Raw genomic sequence first — 18,434 nt, forward strand, 5'->3', positions numbered from 1 at the left:
CTCCAGCCCAGGAGTCCCAGCCACTCATCTCCAGGAGGCCCAGGGAGCAGCCAGGCAGCCCTCAGCCAGGGCCCCCTCTCCTCCCACACCTTCCTGGCAGGGGCTCTCTCAGCTCCACCTGACTCAGTTTCTAACTGCACTGAAGGCTAGACCCTGCCTACTGGGTCAGAGGAAGCAGTGACCCCTGAGGACCAGGGAGCCCCCAGGAGGCTTTGGCACAGCCCCATGACAGAGGCCAGGAGGCCTGATCCTGACACTCCCTGTCCCGCCCTGTGGTTCCTGAGGTTGGCAGACAGTGATTTCCTGGGGACCAAGTCAGGGGGGCCAATCGCCTCCTCCTTTCAGCTTCTTGCTTCCTGATTATGGCTCCAGGGCCTCCCAGCCATCCACAGCTTTGGCGTTGGCTCCAGCTCCTCTCCTCCTGGTCCACAGCACCCCTCGACTCCCCTTCTCAGCTCCACACCATGCCCATGATGGGCCAGACAGGGCTCCAGCCCTGGGTCACCCTGGTCGCGGGTCAGCTGAAACTGGTCTTGAGACTGGGCCTCTGTGGCTTGGACTCCAGACAGGGATGGGCTTTGAGCTTCAACAAGACTTGAAGGGCAAAGTCAGGCATCTGTCCGGTCGGGTTTTCCGTTGCTCAGTGGATCTTCTCACTCTTCTGGCCTCAGTTTACTCCCTAGAAAATATGGGTCAGGTCATCTCCTTGCAGAGGTGTGTCAGACCCCCTGCTTCCCCGATGGCCTGGGGAGTGGGCTCTGGACAGTGGCTGAACCACTCTTGCCTCAGTTCACGCCACCACCTGGGAAAGCCACCTGCACTGGGGGGTCCCAGGGTGAAATGAGATGAATGTACAGTGTCCTGCGAAGCCTGGCTGAGGTCACGCTGGTTCTTACGACCCCCGACATGGTTGAATGACAGTCCTGAGAAAGGCAGGGACCCATTGCTCCCCATCACATCCCACCCCTCCCTCACTCCCACCCAACGGCTCAGCTCCAGCTGGCCCAACGTGGAAATGGCTTCCATTCTTCAAGAGCACAGAGACCCCCAGGCATCACCATTTGCACTTTTGTGCCAAACACACTCCTGCTAGGCAGTGAACCACAGACCCTAAGGGCCCCTCCATGGTCCTGACCCCAGGGGGCTCTCCAGCTGCGGTCTGGGGGGAGCTTCTGGAAATCCGTGAAACCTCAGAAATGGCCAGCAAAATGCAGTGGTCCCTGTGCTCTTTCTGGGGGCTCCTCAAGGAATCCAGGCAACCACGGGGGCAAACCCTGGGCACAGACAAGTTTTCCGAACACCAGCTCCCCACTCCGTGCCAAGCCTGGCAGCACCAGTCCCCCTGCTGTGGGCATTTTCTGCCTCCTAGACAGACCCCAAGACCCTCAGAACCTATGGTGGGCAGGGGCCTGATTCACTGCCCCCATTCCCCCCGCAGCTGAGCTGGAGATAGAGCTGGGAAGACAGACATTCCAGGTGCTGTGGGGAACTGCCCTCCAGGCCCCCAGACTCCCTCCTGCCAGCCCACTCCCAGCCGGGCTCTGGATAACATCTCAGAGACCAACCGCGGCAGTGCAGGGCAGCCGAGCACTTCCTCGTCTGTTTATTACTGAACGCCGGCATCTGGGAGCCCGCAGAGCATGAAATTAGGAACAAATGTGCAGGAGGTCTAGACAGGAACTCTGCGGGCTGCTCTCCTTCGATCGAGGACGCCGGGGCCCTTGGGCTTCCAGGTAGTGGGAGCGCCTTTGTAACCAGACAGATGTGTTTGTGGAGGGAAAGGCACTCGGAGTCTCCATAAGCCCTCGACGAGACGCCAGCATGGGGAGGAGCCTGACCGTGAGGCAACGAGCCTGGGTTCCAGGTCCAGCTCTGCCCTGGGCCACCAGGGTTGGCCTTCTCTGCCCTGGCCTTGGTTTCCCCATCTGGAAATGGTGGGCACCCGCCTCACCTGGTTAGAGGGGCCGCTTGTGAAGCTGTCAGATTGCAGGGCCCGTGCAACTGCACTGCTGTCGGGGCGTCTGTGTGTTTACCAGGCTCTCCTGTCCTGGGGCCCAGTTGCTTTGGAAGGTGTGGGGCTGGATGAGCCAGAGGGCAGAGCCAGTGCCGAGGATGCAGGCCTTGGCTCCTCCCTGGCTCCTGCCACGAGCGCTGGGCATCTCAGGTGAATGAGGCAGACAGAAGCCTTCATTAAACGTCGCCTGGGCCCTGCACCATGCAAGGCAGTGGCAAGGGCTGGGGCTGGGACACAAAATAAATAGGCTCTGGAGGGTTCGTTCCCGTGGGCTTTATGGCAAGTGAGGGAGACGTGGCAAGAGGGACAGAAAACTAGCAGAGTCTGAAATTCGGCACAGGATGTGTGGCCCAGATGGCGGTGAGCAGGGGGTCTCCTGCCAGGGAAAGGCGGGTGTGGGGAGGGGGCTCCCAGGGGAGGCAGGTGAAGGCCGGTGTCTGGCTCTGCTGCCAGGTGTTTCCTGCCCCACTCCCAGCTCCACGCCATTCATTCCTCGGTGCCGGTGCCGCAGGAGACAATTGAAGCTTGTAAACGCAGCTGGCTCTCCCTGCCGGCTGCAGAGACTAGACAGGGCCCTCAGAAGGGGACTGTTGCCCGCCCAGGCCCCCTCGCCACAGACTCTGTGGACTGGGGTGGGGGACGCACAGGGGAGCCCCGTCTCACAACCTGTCCCTGTAAAAACCCCGGGGTGGGAACAGGGAAGCAAAGCCATTTATAAAGCTTTAAAACCAATTATGGTCCCAGGGGGCAGATAAACAATTCAGCGCTATTCTCGCCAAATTGCCTTGGCTGGCAGTGCGGAGGCTTCAAGGGAGCTGGAAGAGGGATGTGGCCCGAGTCACAACCAGGCGGCAGAGTGGCCTCCACCAGGCTGTCACTAGGCCTGACCCGCATGGCTCTGCCTCCAAGGCTTGGCCTGGGCTATTCCCAACACCAACAGGTCCGCTCCTTCTCCCAGCCCATCCTTCATGGCCCGGCTCAGAAACTTCCTCCTCCAGGAAGTTTCCTTCGGTTCCTCCCCTATCCATGACCACCCTGAGCACTCAAGTCCTCCCCTGTTCTCTCAGGCACTCAGCTTTCTCAGAGCACAAGTATCCTTGGGAGCCAAAGTGTCTGTAGCCCTTCCCCTTCTCTGCCTACCCTTGGAGGGTGTCATCTGGCTTTATTGCTTTATCACTTGATGCTTGTTTACATTTTCATAATCCTGACTTTGTTGGGTGTCTAAATCATCTGGATTCCTGGCAGGGCCGATTAAAACTCCAAGTCCCCCAGAGTCGGGAGGAATCAGTGTCTAAACCCTGCCACACCCATCTTACAGATAAGAAAACTGAACCCAGGCAGAGGCCTCTGACCCAAGGTCACCAGCAAGAGTAGAGCAGGACGGAGGCCCCTCAGGCTCGTGTCACCTGGGCCACAACTGAGTAGAGTCCTGGAGTCCCCAGGGAGGAGGCTGAAGGTGAGCACTCAGGGAGGGCAGCAGGCGGTCCATATTCTTCCCCCATTAAATGAAAGGGTGGGATGTGGTCCTTCTCAGCTCTGGCGTTTGAAGTTTTGAAGTTCTGTGGTGTGCGTTAAAGTTCAGGAAGGCTTCCTGGAGGAGGAGGGCACGTGCTGGGCTTTGATGGTGTGGTGGCCCCGGGGGGATAGGCATCCCAGAGGGTGCAGCACAGCAAGAGCAGAGAGGGGGCAGGAGGGTGGGGGCCCAGGGAGGCCGTGTTGCTGGGAGCTGCTCGGAATGAACTGTGGGCTGATGTCAGGCCGGGCGCTGGTGGAGCTGCCAGCGGAGTGTGTGTCTGTCGGCCATGCCTGGCCCTGGGACCTGGCGCCGTCTCGGGTGTTGCTGCTCCTCGACGGGCGTGTATCTGCCGAGTGAGGCTGAGAGGCTCCAGCTGGACCAGCCCGGGTGTTGGAGGGTGGCTGCTGACAGCCCTGGGCACCTGGCCTGAGCCGGCACCCTTCCCGTCACACCGCCAGGCCGCTCGCTGCTGGAGGAGACCTGGGCCCAGAGGAGCTGCAGCCGGGGGGAGCCAGGGACCGGCTGCATCTCAGACCTGAGAGAGAGCTTAGCAGCGAGCGGGGCCAGCTCCCTCAGGGACCCGAAGAAGGACTCAGACCCGGGGAGGGATGCGATCCTAACCACATCAGCACAGCACTGAGCATGGTGCAGCTACTGTCCCACATAACCCCTGGGGGTCTCCCGTTTTATAGAGGAGGGAACTGAGGCAGAGGAATGGAGGCATTGAAGGCCCATTCTTGCAGCTAACTGGAGGCAGAGCCAGGCTGGCACCTGGGGGTCCAGCCTGAGTGTCCTGTATGGCTCCCCAGTACCTGTCCCTGAGGGAGCGCCTCAGCCCAGCCACGGCCACCTGCAGTCTCCATCGTCCCTGCAGTCTCAGCCTGACAGCAGTGGGAGCCCCTCCACCCAGGGACATGCTCCCTATGGGAAAGCCGTGGCCCCCACTGCTATCAGTAAGCCCCAGCCGTGGGCCCCCAGCCATGGCCCCTAGTGGAGGGTGGTGCTGAATTTTAATCCCTGCATGATCACAGACAACACTCTGGCATGAGCCTCAACCTCCCTCAACCCCTCCCAAGCTGTGCGAGTGCCCTCATTGATGAAGTGGGGCCATAATTACCTGGGTGCAAATAGCAAAAATGCACTCCAGGTGACATGAACACAGCAGGAGTCACTCTGCGGGTGTCAGGGAGGGATCGGCACCTGAGTCAGGACCACAATGGCAATCTCTCCCGCAGCTGTGGCCTTCCTCGCTTCCTCCAGGGACCAGCGCCTTCTGCCTCTTCAATATGTGGCTGAAAACCCCACCCGTGGCTACAGCCTGGCCACAGCCTGAGCACTCATGTCTCTACCCAAGGTCAAGCGACCAGCAGGGACTGGCCAGTGTCTCAGGTTTTAATTCCATTTCCCAGGAGAGAGGCCAGCTGACCCAGTGTGGGGTGCACGTCCATCCTGAACCCAGTAAACTGGCCCAAAGGGCAGCAGCAGAGGGCTCAGATGTGGCCACCAGCCTCTTGGCTCAGGGCACAAAGAAGAGGGCCATGGCTAGGCCAGCACCCCCAAACCTGATATCAGCACAGCCTGTGCTCCCCTAAAGGTGCTGTGGTATTCAGGACATTCATGTGGAGGAGATATGGGGTTCAGCAGTCGGGGTAGGGCGGCAGGGGCCCCAAGGTGGATGGTAGCAGCGGATCCAGCCCTGACCTGACCCAGATCCCTCATCTTACTGGTGCTGGGGCCTGGGCAGGTCACTTCTCTCCAGGCCTCAGTTTGCTCCCTAGTGGGATCATTTGAATATCAAAAAGAATCATGACTGCAGTGGATTGAAACACATCAAATGTATTTTCAAAAATCAGTGAGATTGCACTGGGCGAGCTTCCACATAGAAAGGCAAGCTGGGGCAGACAACAGGCTGGGACCAACAGGGACCTCCCGTTTGCCTGCAAACGGGACAGGGGCAGCCTTTGGTTCACTGAGAGGTGCGGGTCTGGGCTGGCCTGTTCTCCATCCTCCCGGCACACACACAGCCACAAACCTCAGGGCACCAGCTCATTTTGATCCCTGATAAAGGGAGGAATGGAACCTCTCAGACTTCCCTCTGCAGGCCACATGCTAGGGTAGCCACACAGATGATAAAGGAATGTGCTTTCGAGCTTTATCAAGAAGAACTGGCGCTCATAAACGCGGAAGGAAGGATAACATTTGGAAAGTCACTACTTTGTAACTCCCAGTGAAGTAACAGATCCAGGTCATGCACAGGATGCTACAGCAATGGTCCGGGAGACCCACGGGAACCTGGCGACGGGAGAACGGGCCGAGAGCAGCTGCACCCATTAGCTGATTGTGACGTCAAGATGAGAGGGACAGTAGACATCAGGCCCCTGGAAATGATGCAACAGGAAGCCAGTTTAGGGGAGAAACACTGATAAAGAAGCATGTTCAATGCCATGCAAGGAATTGCGGCCAGTTCCAGTGCATGGAAAATTCCGTCAGATAAACAACCCAGTTTCTCTAATAAACAACGTGGGGGTGCGGGGCGTGAATGGGTTTCGAGCCGTTCTAGAGCAAAAGGAGCCAAACACAACTACATCCTGATTTGAACTAACCAACTGTAAAAAAGGCATTTCCAAGATGACAGGAGAAAGCTAAACGTAGGCTGGGTAATCTTTTAAAAATCCTCCTCCGTCAGATTCTGCACTGAAGTATTTATGGGTAAAGTGATATGCTCTGTGATTTCCTTTAAAATACTCCAATCTCTTCCTCCACCCCATCCCCCAGCAAGAAAAAAAAAAAATGAGGCTTGGGAAATTGAGGAAGGGAAGTGGCGCCAGCTCCCACTGGTTTGTGAGAGGTGATCGTGAAGCATTCAGGAATGTTGTAAGCTGCTTGTCAAACCTTCCTTGAACTGCAACTGGCCATGGTAAGAAAATCTACACCACAAAAATCAGCAAATGCTCCCAGCTGGGTGCTTTGAGAGCTGGTTTATCAGCACACCCCAGGACAGGGATAAGCTGAATGCAGCAGCCACAGACAGCATCACTCCAGCCTCCCTGCGTTGTGTTTGGTGGACGTTTTCTGCAAGAGGGAGTTTGCAAAGGGCATGTCCCTAGGCCTGGAAATCCCACTTCTAAGAATGTATCCTGAAAGCCACTGAAGCAGGTTCAAGTAGTTCCCATTACTTAGCTACAAAGATGCTTATTAAAACATTGCTAGAAATATTTCTTTAATGTAAGAAACCCAAACATCAGGCAGGAACTGGTTTTCAGTTTCGCAAGATGAAAAATTCTGGAGATCAGTTGCCCAACAGTGTGAAATATACTTCATGCTACTGAATTGCACATTTACAAATGGCGAAGATGATACATTTTATGTGTGCTTTACCACAATTAAGCATTTTAAAGAAAAGGGGTCGGTTACATGAAACAATGGAATCGGGTTAGAGATTATGTTGCAGAAGAAAGTTTAAGGATATGACAGAATAATGGTGACTATGTGAGATGAAAATGCAGGGAAGCAGGTTACAAAACCATATGTTCGGCTTGACTGCATTTGGGTAAATTTTAAAATGTGCAAGCTTGTAGAGCCAGGCTGGAAGGGCGCCATTCATTGAGAGCGTGCTACGCTGAGCATGGAGAGACACGCTTGTAAAAGTGTCACAAAACCCTGGGCTATTAGCGTCCACCTTCTACAGATGTGGAAGCTGAGTCTGGGAGAGTCTGGGAGAGGGGCAGGGACAGAGGCCAGCTGAGGCAGAGCAGGGCCTAGGGCTCCTCCTGCAGCCCGTCCCAGGCAGAGCCCCTGCTTCTCACGGGCACATCCTGGAGTGCTTTTTTTTCCCCCTCAGGCTTGTCTTCTCAGTTCTCTAGAATAGCACGGGTGACTTTTGTGGTGGGGAAGCGTGATGCTCTAAAGCTGGCGGCGTGTGTTGCAGGCTGTTGATGGAGAAGGGGGCGGATGACAGCCGGGACCGTGGTCATCACCGGGGGCATCTTGGCAACTGTGATTCTGCTCTGCATCATCGCTGTTCTGTGCTACTGCCGGCTCCAGGTACTCCCGGGTGGCAGGGAAGGGGACAGGGCGGGGAGGCCCGGAGGGTGCCCCTACCTCGGGAGGGAGCCCCACGTGAAGGCCACAAGGGTCACGGCCCGGGAAGTGAGAAAGCCCTGTGGCAGAGAAGATGCACAGCAGAAGGCAGCCAGGACCCTACCATGGGGTTCAGTAAGACGTGCCCAGAGCTTTTAATGAGGCCCAGAGACGGGAAGGGACTTAGCCAAGGGCACCAGCTGCCCGGAGCGGGTGCCGCAGTAAGCACTCCCTTCCTACCTGCACTCCAAGGCCATCCAGGGTCCCCATGTCTCCCTGAGAGATGATGGGAAGCCATTGGGGCAGGGCGAGGCAACACAGCTGCCAGTGCCTGTGACCCCCGGCTCTGCTGATGTGGGGCTGCGAACCCCTCCATGCCTCAGTCTTCCCACCTGCAAAATGAGATAACAGTCACACCTGCGCATTGCTGGGCGGAAGAGATGAGTGGATCGTCGTGAAGTGCTCAGCACTGTGCCTGGCCTGAGCCAGACCCATAGCACTGGTTAAACAGCTGAGGTGTCAGGGCCTGGGCTTGGGCCACCCCACTCCCGCTGTGCCTGTCTCCCCTCCCCAGTCAGGGGTAGCCTTTCTCCCGTGTGGGTTCTGGGGTGGGAGTGGGCGGCCACACGGTCACCGTCCCTCTGCCCACAGTACTACTGCTGCAAGAAGGACGAGTCGGAGGAGGACGAGGAGGAGCCGGACTTCGCCGTTCACTCACACCTGCCCCCACTGCACTCCAACCGCAACCTGGTGCTGACCAACGGGCCGGCGCTCTACCCCACTGCCTCCACCTCCTTCAGCCAGAAGTCTCCGCAGGCCCGTGCCCTGTGCCGCAGCTGCTCCCACTGCGAGCCCCCCGCCTTCTTCCTGCAGGAGCCGCCGGAGGAGGAAGAGGACGTGCTGAACGGCGGGGAGCGTGTGCTCTACAAGAGCGTGAGCCAGGAGGACGTGGAGCTGCCCGCGGGGGGCTTCGGGGGCCTGCAGGCGCTCAACCCCAACCGCCTCTCAGCCATGCGGGAGGCCTTCGCCCGGAGCCGCAGCATCAGCACCGATGTGTGACCCAGGCCCGCCCCCGGGATCCTGGCCTGGAAGGTCCTGAGACCATGGGGAGATTCCTGTGGCATACCCACCTGGCCCCAGGCCTCAAGTGGGGCTTGGCTGAGCCCTCCTGGAATCCCTGTCCTCAGGGGAGGCCCAGGCTTGGGGAGCCCCCAGGCTTGCGGCAGGGATAAGGCTCACTGAACACAAACGTGTCCTGGGGGGAGGCACAGCTGGGGCCTGGGGCTGGAAGGACCACGTGACCATACAGCCGGCCAGGCATGCACCAGGCCTCTCAGGCACGGAGGCCACCGATACTCCTGATGCTTCTGTCTCAGGCCCAACAACTTGGCCATCCCAGGAGGTCTCCATGTGTCACCCCCTCCCTGGGTCTCAGCCTTCTCACCTGCTCAAGGAAGGGATGACCTCAGTGAGGCCCAGGGCCTTGCAGCAAGGCCCTCCCTAGCAATTGCAGACCAAGGATTCTGCCCCTCCACCCTGAACTCTGGCCTCTCTCTCTTCCTCTATTTTTCCCTCTCTGTCTCTCTCCCCTACTCGTCTCTCCCTCTCACATGCACATTCTCCAGGGTTCAAGTGCCAAATATCTGCCCAGGCTGAGACACATTGTGCTGAGCCCCCTGCAGATGGACACGTTGCCTCCTAGAAGGGAGACTTTCAGGGGCAGCAGGGCCTTTGGGATGCTCAGCCCCGACCGGCTTTTTAGGGGAAGAGGGAGGCATGGGGAGAGGGAGAGACCATGTCGCAGCCCACCTGCCGTGGGAGAGGCAACGCCGAAACGTATAGACCCAGTGCTCAGTCAGAAACAGGGCCAGCAAGCGGCAGTGCACGGAGGCAGCCCGAGGCTCGTTAGGTTGGGCAGAGCCATGGCCCAGGGCTTGAAAACCCCGAGTTCCCCATGAGACTTGGCTGACCCTTCCCACCCCTGGGCCTCAGTCTGCCCATCTTGTGTGATGAGGGGCTGGTCACAGAGACGCCCTGAGGACAGAGGTCTTCAGGCTCTGGGTCTCAACAGGAACTGAGATCTCCAAGGGAGACAGAGTTGTAGGTCACCTCCCCTACCTGCTTCTCAGCAGGACCTAGGAGGCCTGTCCCAGCTCCTGGTGGACCTCAAGCAGCTGGAGCCTACTGCTGCCATCTGAAGACCTCATCTGAGCCCACTCTCCCCCAAGCACGCCCACCCAGGCTGAGGTCTCCTGGGAATTTTCACCCGCTCTCCTGCTGCTAAGGAAATGACGTCAGTGGCTACCCCAGAGAAATGCCCCAAACCCCGGGACACCAGCCTTCAGGAAGGCAGCTCTTCCTCACCCAGAAAGAGGCAACTATTTCCTCTCAGCAACCTGGCCCCAGGAGCCCCCTTCCCTCCCTGGGGCTCTCCCTCTCCTTCTGGGCCCTGCCATGGAGCCCCAGGGCTGGGGCAGCCCCTCTCTGCCCAGGGAAGGCACCGTCCTCAAAGACAAGGCTTTGCAGGGCAGTGACCTTCCCTGAGCTGAGGGGTGGCCTGCGCAGGACACTTCTTGCCCTTACTCAAAAACGAAATCACCAGTTTCCAGAGGCGTCGGAACGGCTGGCGAAGACATAATTGTTATATTTTCGGTTGTTTTCTTCCTCTTACTTTCTCCCCTGCCTGGTTTGGATAGGCCAGTGGCATTCACCCTTGAGGTCCCTCGCAGCCCTGGCTCCCCTGGGCCCGCCCACACCTCTGGCTTCCTCTGTGCATCCCGTGAAGTCTGTTTCTGATGCGTCAGCGTGGGGGGTGGGCTGGGTGGGGTGGGGGTGAGGGCCCAGAGCTGGCCTGTGCTGTGGCTGTTCTGATTCAATTTCCCACTTCCTTTCTGGTCTCCATTCTCTCTGTAGATACGTAGATCTCTTTGAAACGAAGTAAACACCCAACCCTCCCAGCTCACTCTTCTCCACCGTGGGGACCTGCTGGGGGAGCCGCTGGCTCCCTGAGGAAAGTGAAAGCCAATAAAACATCTCCCACACTCCCGTGCAGCGTCTTCAGTCCTCCCAGGTGTCCAGGCCATCCACACCCATGCTCTTCCACCTTCTAGGAGGCAGAGTCAGCTTCTCCCTCAGGATGCAGCCAGCCGGGCCAGGGCTCTACCTGGCAGGGCCAAGAGCTGCTCTCTGGCCTGGGGGGCACAGCAGTGGGCCACGTTTGATTTTGAGTTTCCTGGGTGGCTATCCATCTTCCAGCATTGAGAACTACCAGGATGGACTCTGAGCCCCTGGACAGAGGGTTGTTGTGGGACAGGCTGGGTCCCCTGGGACAAGTGACTGAGCATCTCTGGACCTCAGTTTTAGCCTCCACACAATGGGGTAATCACGATGCCTGTATCGTGGGGACCTTTGGAAGATAAACCCAGGCAGAGCCGAGGAGGTGCTGGGCGCAGAACCTGGCATACAGTAAGTATACAGTAAGTGTACAGTAAATGTTGGCAGGAAGGAGAAGCTGGGAGGAAAACAGTAAGACAGGAAGAAGATGTGGATGGGGGGAGAGAGGAGGAGAGAAGAACAGCGAGGTGAGGGGGGACACAGGGTGAGGTGGGCAGAGAGGCCTCAGACCCCCAGGTCTCAGCGACTTGGCTCTGCCCGGCCCAAGCTAGTGACCTTGAGCAAGTCCATCCCAGGGGCCCCTAACCCCCAGACTTGAGGGATTGAAAGGACCATCCTGATTGCAGCCCCTCAATGCACACACGTGCAGGCACGCTCAGAGAACCCACTGGGGGGGTGCTGCCTCAGTTTCCCCAGAACCCCAAGTCCTTCAGAAGCCACCCTAAAGCTACGATGGACCCTGCTCTGGCTCCCAGTCTGAGGACAACCTGGCCTCACATTGAGGAAGCAGCCCGGCAGCCACTCACCTCCCGGCTGCCTGTGTGCACAGAAACACCTCCTGGGGCCCTCTCCAGGCGGTACAGCCCCGTCCTTCCTCCCATGCGGCATCCTCCAGCTGTGTTGCTTTTCCTCTCCCAAGTGCTCTCTCCCACTGTCTCGTCTGGAAAAGCCGCTCCTGCTGCTGGGTCAGCGAAGCAGCCCCTTCCCAGAAGCCTCTGTGTTCCTTCACCCGTGAGTCCAGGTCAGGAAGTCCTCCCTGAGCTCCAGGAACGGCAGTGACGGTGCTGCTTCCTAGAGCTTGAGGTGGGCCCGGCCCCACGCCCCCAATACCTGCCTCATCTCCTCTGTTCCTGCCCACATGCTTGGAGGTGGGTGCCCTATACCTTAGCCAAGGTCCCTGCCCCCTGCCCTCACAGGTCCTGTACCAGTTGCTGATAGGCTCAAGATGTCAACTCCACTCGTCCTTTGGCGCCTGAGTCCCAATGTCCCCAAACACCCTCCCTGCACGCTCCCCACGCCTCTCGTTGCCTTTTATCTGCACCTGACTTTCTCCTCAGAGCAGGTGCTGCGGCCCCTGCCGGCCCACCCTTGCACTCCAGGCCTCAGCGAGCTGGAGAGACCCCACACAGCCAGGCCCGGGCCCACCAAGCCCCCAGGCAAGCCACTCCTCCAGCCAGAAGCAACTGAGACCCCATGATGCCGCCATAAATAGGACCACTTTATTAACGTAGATGAGCACTGACGCTGACTGCAGGGGCGGGGCCCGCGGTCCATCCCCAAACATCCCGTGGGCAAGCGCCTCTGCCCGGGGTAGAAAGTGCGGCGGGAAGAGAGCTCCACGGGAGGGGCTCTATAGGAGGGAGCACACCTGGGCCTCCTTGGCTGCCTATGTCCCTCTCACCCTGTGGCCTCTGAGGGAAGGAGGCCCCCCCACGTTGGGCTCGCCTGCAAGTTTCCTTCAGAAGGCCCTGCCACCTAGAGAGGGCATGGGCTGCAGGCCCGGGGCAAGACACCTCCACTGCTGGCTGTGGGCCTCGGGCCCCCTCGGCTGGGGGCTGCTGGGGGCTGGGGAGTGGGAGCCACAAACACAGGATCCACGCAGGAACACAGACAGGTTCCCACGGCACGGGTGGCTCTGTCTGGGGGAGGCCAGTGGGTGCCGGAGTCTCTGCCCCAGGAGCACAAAAGTCCATGGGCTGTGGGAAGTCCCCTCTTGACAGCCGAGACTCAGTGCCACGTCTCAGGCCAGCACGCCCTGCAGGATGGGGGTCTGTGGAGGCCCCAGAAGCTGCAGCAGCCCCAGGAGGGGCGCTGGGTCTTCGTCTGGAAGGGGCTGCAGCTGCCGGGCCTAGGAGTTGGGGGGCCTGCAGGAGCGGCAGCACGCCTTGCTGTAGTACCAGTGCCCACAGAGGTTCACCTTGATGGCCAGGGCACAGTTGGTACCTGGCTGGTCCTGGCAGCTGTCATCTGGAGAAGGAACACAGGGCGAAGCGGGGCAGTTTCAGGAGGTGCCCAAGGGGTGAAAACCCCAAGGACCCCTACGTGCAGTTTTCCAGGGGCAGGTGCAGTGGGCCTCCCACCCCATGGTGGGTCTCCATCTCTGGCTCTCTGCCACCTCTTTCCTGGCCCATCTCTGTCCCCAAGATGTCGCTGTCCCAGATCACACCAGGTGATTTGATCTGCGTCCCAAGAGGAGTGATGCCTAGAAGAGCTACAGATGCCACACCTGGAGGCCTAAGCATCCCCAAGGGGTCCACGAGGGCAGTCCACGTCCACTACTCAATGTATCCAAAGCAGAACTCATCACGTGCCCTGCACCTGGCACCCCCTGGAGCCTGTCCCCGTCCCTCCTCCAGATGCCCAGGCCCTGCTTCAGCTGTTCCCCTCCCTGCCCCCTGTGTGCCAGCTCCTGGCCATTCCAGCTGAGTCATCCTGGATTCAGTGGCCCCGCCATCTGAAGCTGACACTTTTCCCAAAGTACAGGTATCAGCATGGCTCCCTGGGGCCACAGAACCCCAGTCAGGCCTCCTCCATTCCCCTTCCCACTCTCCCCTCCCAGTGGGGCTCAGCCATGCTGGGAGGGAGCCTCCACTCCCGGCACACCTTGGTCTCTCAAGCTGGTTCCCAGGTTCGCCATCAATGTGAGCAATGCCTGCTCACCCCTCAGGCCCTGATTCTGTCCTCACCTCCCCTGGGAGGCCCCAGAGTCACCCTCAGCCTCCCCGCTCCTCACCTGGGGGTTCCGTGGGGCAGGGCTGCAGATCACAGGCCTGTCTGCCAACAGGTTTCACCAATGGATCGCAACCACGGACAATGTCGGTCCCCTGGTAGCACTTGACGTCTCGCATCCTCACGCCCACCCCGCAGGTCTTGGTGCACTAGTGTGAGAGAGACAGAGGGCCTGGGGAAAGCCTCCTGATGTGGCAGGGGCCTTGGCAGGAGGCGGGGAGACTGCACATCCGCCCTTCCCCACCCCACCCTTCCCAGGTGGCTGTGAGTCCCAGCTGACACAGGACCCATGGAAGCCAATTTGAAACCCGACCTGCAGCTCCAGGGCTGAGTGGAGATGCCGACCAAAGGGCATTGGCTGGCAGTCGGGAGGCTCTGATTGTCTCCCACCGAGGGCTGCCTCAGTCTCCCCGGATGCACAGTGAGGGGTGGTCCTTCCTCTCTCATCTCCCAGGGGTTCCGGGCACTGGCTGGTAGGCAGGTGGCTCTGATTCTCTCCCCACGCAGGGCTGCCTCAGTCTCCCCAGATGCACAGTGAGGGGTGGTCCCTCCTCTCCCATCTCCCCAAGGGTCCTCTGGCCCCAGCTTTCCTGGGTCTGTGGTGCAGACTGTTTGTTGTGGGCCGATCAAATGCATCTCGCGAAGCCACCACCCCCTCCAGTGGCTCCTTGTCCAGATGTTCCCCTTGGAAAACCCCGCTGAGCTCCCCAGAACACCAGAGACATCTGCTGGTCCCAGTCACCCTGTTATCCTTCTGCCAAGATCCCACAGGCGGTGGCTCCCTCACACTCCCCCCTACGTGGGTGACCCCATGTCACCCAGGCACGTCTGGGACCTGAGCCCTCGGTTCTCTGAGGTGGGCGGGGTGGGAGGCCCTGGCCCTGGCCCTGGCCCTGGGGCCCACTCTCCACTTCTGTTTGCAAAGGAGCAGGAGGACCGATTAAGACTTGGCAGAAAGACTGCTGCCTGCCTGCCTGCTCCGAGCCAGGGGGTGGGGGCTGGCACTGTCTGCAGGCGAGGAGAGGCCGGCTTGGCGCTGACGGCGTGAGGACAATCAGCCTTTGGCAGGGCCCCGAGGAGCCTCTGGACGTGCCTCTGGAGAGCAGCACATTCTCGGCCAGCCCTGGTGCCAGCTCCTCTGCCCCTGGGGAGTGGATGGGACTGGGCAGATTCGGGAACAAACACTGACTGAGCCACCGTTGTGCACCGGCATCAGGGGGCAGCCGCCAGGAAGGAGGAGTCCACGTGCCCACCAGCCGTCTGTGCCAGCCACGCCTCATCCAGCCCTGCCACCTCCTCATCAGGGCTAGGAGGATGCTCCTTCCCAGCATCCCAGGCTGTCCTTCTGGGGTCCCCCCTTCATGGCCCCTCCATGCCATGGCTCATTACCCAGCAAGGTACCTGCACTGAGTGGGTCCCAGTTTGCTGGCCCCACAGTGGCCCCCCCATCTGAAGCTAGTGCTCTTCCCAAACTACAGACCTGGGCTGACTCCCTGGGGCCCTGGAACCCCAGTCAGTCCCCCTGCCCCTTCCCACTCTCCCCTCCCACCGGGCTTAGCCTTTCCAGAAGGAGCCTTCATGACCCAGCACACTGTGGTCTCTCCAGCTGACTCCCAGCAAAAGCTGGCTCACCCTTCAGGTCCTGGCTCTGCCCAGGCCTCCCCCAGGAAGCCCCAGGCCCACACTTAGCCTTTCCCCTCCTCACTTGGGTGTCCTTTGGTGGGCAACAGGGAATGAGTGAGTGTGTGTTCTCCCTCCTGAATAAGCATGTGTGCAATAGGGCAGGCAGAGGCCCTGGGGGGTCAGGGTGGAGGCCAGACACCACCCAGCATGCCCGGAGAGCCTGGGGCCTGGTGAGGGCCCAGGACCTGGATCCCCAATCTCTGAGCAGGGCCACACTGGGGTCCCCACTCACTCCTCACAGACTCTTGGACTCTCTGCCTTGAACTCATAAGCTTTAGGATTTGGCACCCACCCGCCACAGTGAACAAGACATAGAGCCCTCAGGTACCAGGGCCTGAGACACAGTGGGGCACCTCAACATGAACGCTCCAGGCCCCGAGTCCCATCTGACACCCCTATTTTGTCGCCTGGGTATTCAGAGTTGGCCCATGAGGAAACTGAGGCCACAGGTAGCTGGAGACCCCAGGTAAACAGCCTGGCTATGGCAGCCCCTGCCCAGTGATTCCCAGATACCCTCTGGACACCCCCAGGTCCCCCTCTCAGAAGCTCATGGCACCGCCAGGTGGGAGGGAGCTGGGACTGGCGCCAGGGCTGGCACTGCTGTGAAAGGGGCATGGAGGGCTGATATGTCACAGCCGATGTGAGTTATTCAAGCTGGAGTCTAGACGGGACTGCCTCCGTGGGGCCCAGAAGGCGGAGGGGCACCCACTGGCACAGGGCGGGGCTCTGGAGTCTCCTGGAGGCCCCACAGGAAGTGGTGCAGAAGGGGAAAACAGCACGGGAGGTGAAAGTAACCTGTTTGCTCTGCAAGACAACTGGGGGTAAGGGGGCGCCCAGTTTGCCACCCCCTCTGTGAAACCAGGGCTGCCCACCCACCTCGGGGCTCCCTGCCCAGGGCCCCTCAGGATGAGCTAGTTCAGGCTCCCCTTCCCTTGCAGATGCCACACCCCACCTAGGTTTCACTCTAGGGCCACGGACAGGCCTGGCCTCCAATGTCTGCTACAGTCCCCAGTAACTGTGGGACCCCAAGTGGGCCAGAGAGTGCTCTGAACTTCAGTTTCTTCTCTGAGGAATGGGGAAAAGGACCCCCTCTCATGGCACTACTGGGAGAGAGGAGACCCTTCCGGCCAGGGTGGCCACACATGCCTCAAGGCCCCAGGATGGGACTCTCCTCCCCTTTACAAAGACAGCCAAGATCTCAGCTCTGTCCTGCCTGACATCCTGACGCTGGGGCATTCTGGGGGCCCAAGAGTCAAAGAATCTCGGAGGGGCCAGACCTGTGCAGGAAACTTACCGCCCTTTCCTCTGGCCCCGCCGGTGTCCTGACCTGGGGTGCATGTCTATTACGGTCTCCCTAAATCCCAAGCTCCTGCCTTGGCTGTGGCTCCCGGAGGGCCAAGCCTGTGTGTGCCTCAGCCCAGTCTGCTCCTCCCGCCCACCTGGGGTCTGTCTGTCCCGTGGTGTCAGGCGCATGGGCTGCCAGGCGCAGGATGAGTGCCGTAGGGATCCCAGGGACAAGATCAGAGAACGCTTCCTGGAGGTGCTGGCTCTGGCACCAGCTGATGTGGTGGAGTTGAGCAGCCTTCCCGGGAAGGAAAGCCCTCACCGAGGCTGTCAGGGAGGGAGGAGCAGGAAGCACTTAAGGAGGCTTGAGGCAGGAGGGTCGGGATCAAAATTCAGGTCTGGCCTCAGGCAACCTCAGAGGGGCCGGCTGGGAGCTCACCTCTGACCACGGGCTGGTGTACCACTTGAAGCAGGGCCTCTCGAAACACGTGCTCTCCTCCGGAGGCTTCTTGGCGAGCCCACACTCGGGGCCGCTGCGCGTCTGCGGCTTCCCGTTGGCCAGCTCCATGCAGAGCACCAGCCGCTTCTTGACCCCGCGCCCACAGGTGGTGTTGCACTGAGGCCAGGGCAGAGGGAGCGGGTCAGCGCCAGGGCCCAGCAGGACCCTATACAGGGCCCACGGCGACTCTGGTGACAACGGTCTGGTCAATAGCAATTGGGTGAGAATGCTCCAATGCATAACAAACTGGCTGAGAACTCTTTGTTCGATAACCATTTGGCCCCAAATGGATTTGATCAAAAGCAATTTAGCACAAAACCATCTGTTTTGAAACAAATTGGCTAACGACAATTTGGCCAATGATGATTTGGCCAAAATCAATTTAGCAGAAAACAATTTGGCCCGAGATTATCTGGTTGAGTGATCTGCCTGGAGCTGCTGGTTGAAAGCAATTTGTGGAGAGCAACTCGTCTGAAATGGCAAGTTGATGACGATGACAGGTGGGTGGGGAAGACACACTGGTCATGATCAAAGGTTGCACAGGCCCCTGGGCCAGGAGCAGGCAGCCGGAACAACCCCCGTCCCTAGCTTTCTGCATCCCAGGGAGTTGGGGGCCCAGGCTGGGGACAATGCCAATTCTGCACACACCACCGAGCCATGCGAAATTGGGATCTGGGGACTTGAAAGGTGTTTTCCTACCTTTTAAGCCTTTTGTATTTGAAACTAATTTTTAGGGAATGGTCCCTCATAATTTGCAATGAATTCCTCTTTTCCACCCATCTGTCGTCCCAGCCACCTGGCTCTCCTCTCTGGCCAAATGTCCTCCAGACACCGGGCTCTGGGGCACTCACCCGCTCCCAGTCCTGGGCCAGCCAGTGGGCGGGACAGTTTTTGTCCCCACAGGGGTGGATGGCCAGAGGCTTGGTCTCCATCTGGCACTGGGACTCAGGTACCACTCGTCCGTCGCTGGTCTTGCAGTACACGTGCCTGATGGTGCGGCCTTGCCCGCAGCTTCCACTGCACTGCAGAGGAGAGGACAGGCAGGGGACATCGAGTGAGAGGCAGCCACGCCAGGAGGGGCCCTGGATGTCAGTCCCAAGGGAGAGGAGTGGCTCCCAGGCAGTGTCGAAGCGGTTGCCATGGTAACCACTTTTTAAATAACATTTTCTGTTCTAATTACAGAAATAATGCATGCTTGATGAAAAGCACACAGAGAAAAGCACACTTAAAAAGAG

At 59.4% G+C, this 18,434-nt stretch overlaps 2 protein-coding genes across 7 annotated transcripts in view; one reads left to right on the forward strand and one right to left on the reverse strand.

The window, feature by feature from the left end:
* FAM163B (family with sequence similarity 163 member B) overlaps positions 1–10,654 on the forward strand; it is a 33,809-nt gene extending 23,155 nt beyond the window's left edge. Inside the window, exons 2-4 of one of the 3 annotated variants that reach the window (XM_033238650.1) lie at positions 3,333–3,470; positions 7,459–7,574; positions 8,262–10,654. In XM_033238650.1, coding sequence (XP_033094541.1) covers positions 7,482–7,574; positions 8,262–8,669 — 501 coding nt within the window. In that variant the 5' untranslated portion in view covers positions 3,333–3,470; positions 7,459–7,481 and the 3' untranslated portion in view covers positions 8,670–10,654. Of the gene's footprint in view, positions 1–3,332; positions 3,471–6,573; positions 7,575–8,261 lie in introns of those variants that run through there. The other 2 variants (XM_033238651.1, XM_033238652.1) reach the window with 2 other exon arrangements.
* Positions 10,655–12,198: 1,544 nt separating this feature from the next.
* The window catches only part of ADAMTSL2 (ADAMTS like 2), a 39,938-nt gene continuing 33,702 nt past the window's right edge, over positions 12,199–18,434 (reverse strand). For all 4 annotated transcript variants that reach the window (XM_033238655.1, XM_033238656.1, XM_033238654.1 and 1 more), the window contains 4 exons: positions 18,051–18,221; positions 17,140–17,316; positions 13,738–13,882; positions 12,199–12,971 (listed from right to left, as the gene is read on the reverse strand). In XM_033238655.1, the coding sequence (XP_033094546.1) occupies positions 12,853–12,971; positions 13,738–13,882; positions 17,140–17,316; positions 18,051–18,221 (612 nt within the window). In that variant the 3' untranslated portion in view covers positions 12,199–12,852. The remainder of the gene's footprint in view (positions 12,972–13,737; positions 13,883–17,139; positions 17,317–18,050; positions 18,222–18,434) is intronic.

Source organism: Trachypithecus francoisi, unplaced genomic scaffold, assembly GCF_009764315.1.
Source record: "Trachypithecus francoisi isolate TF-2019V2 unplaced genomic scaffold, Tfra_2.0 Lachesis_group16, whole genome shotgun sequence".
Taxonomy (NCBI): Eukaryota; Metazoa; Chordata; class Mammalia; order Primates; family Cercopithecidae; genus Trachypithecus; species Trachypithecus francoisi.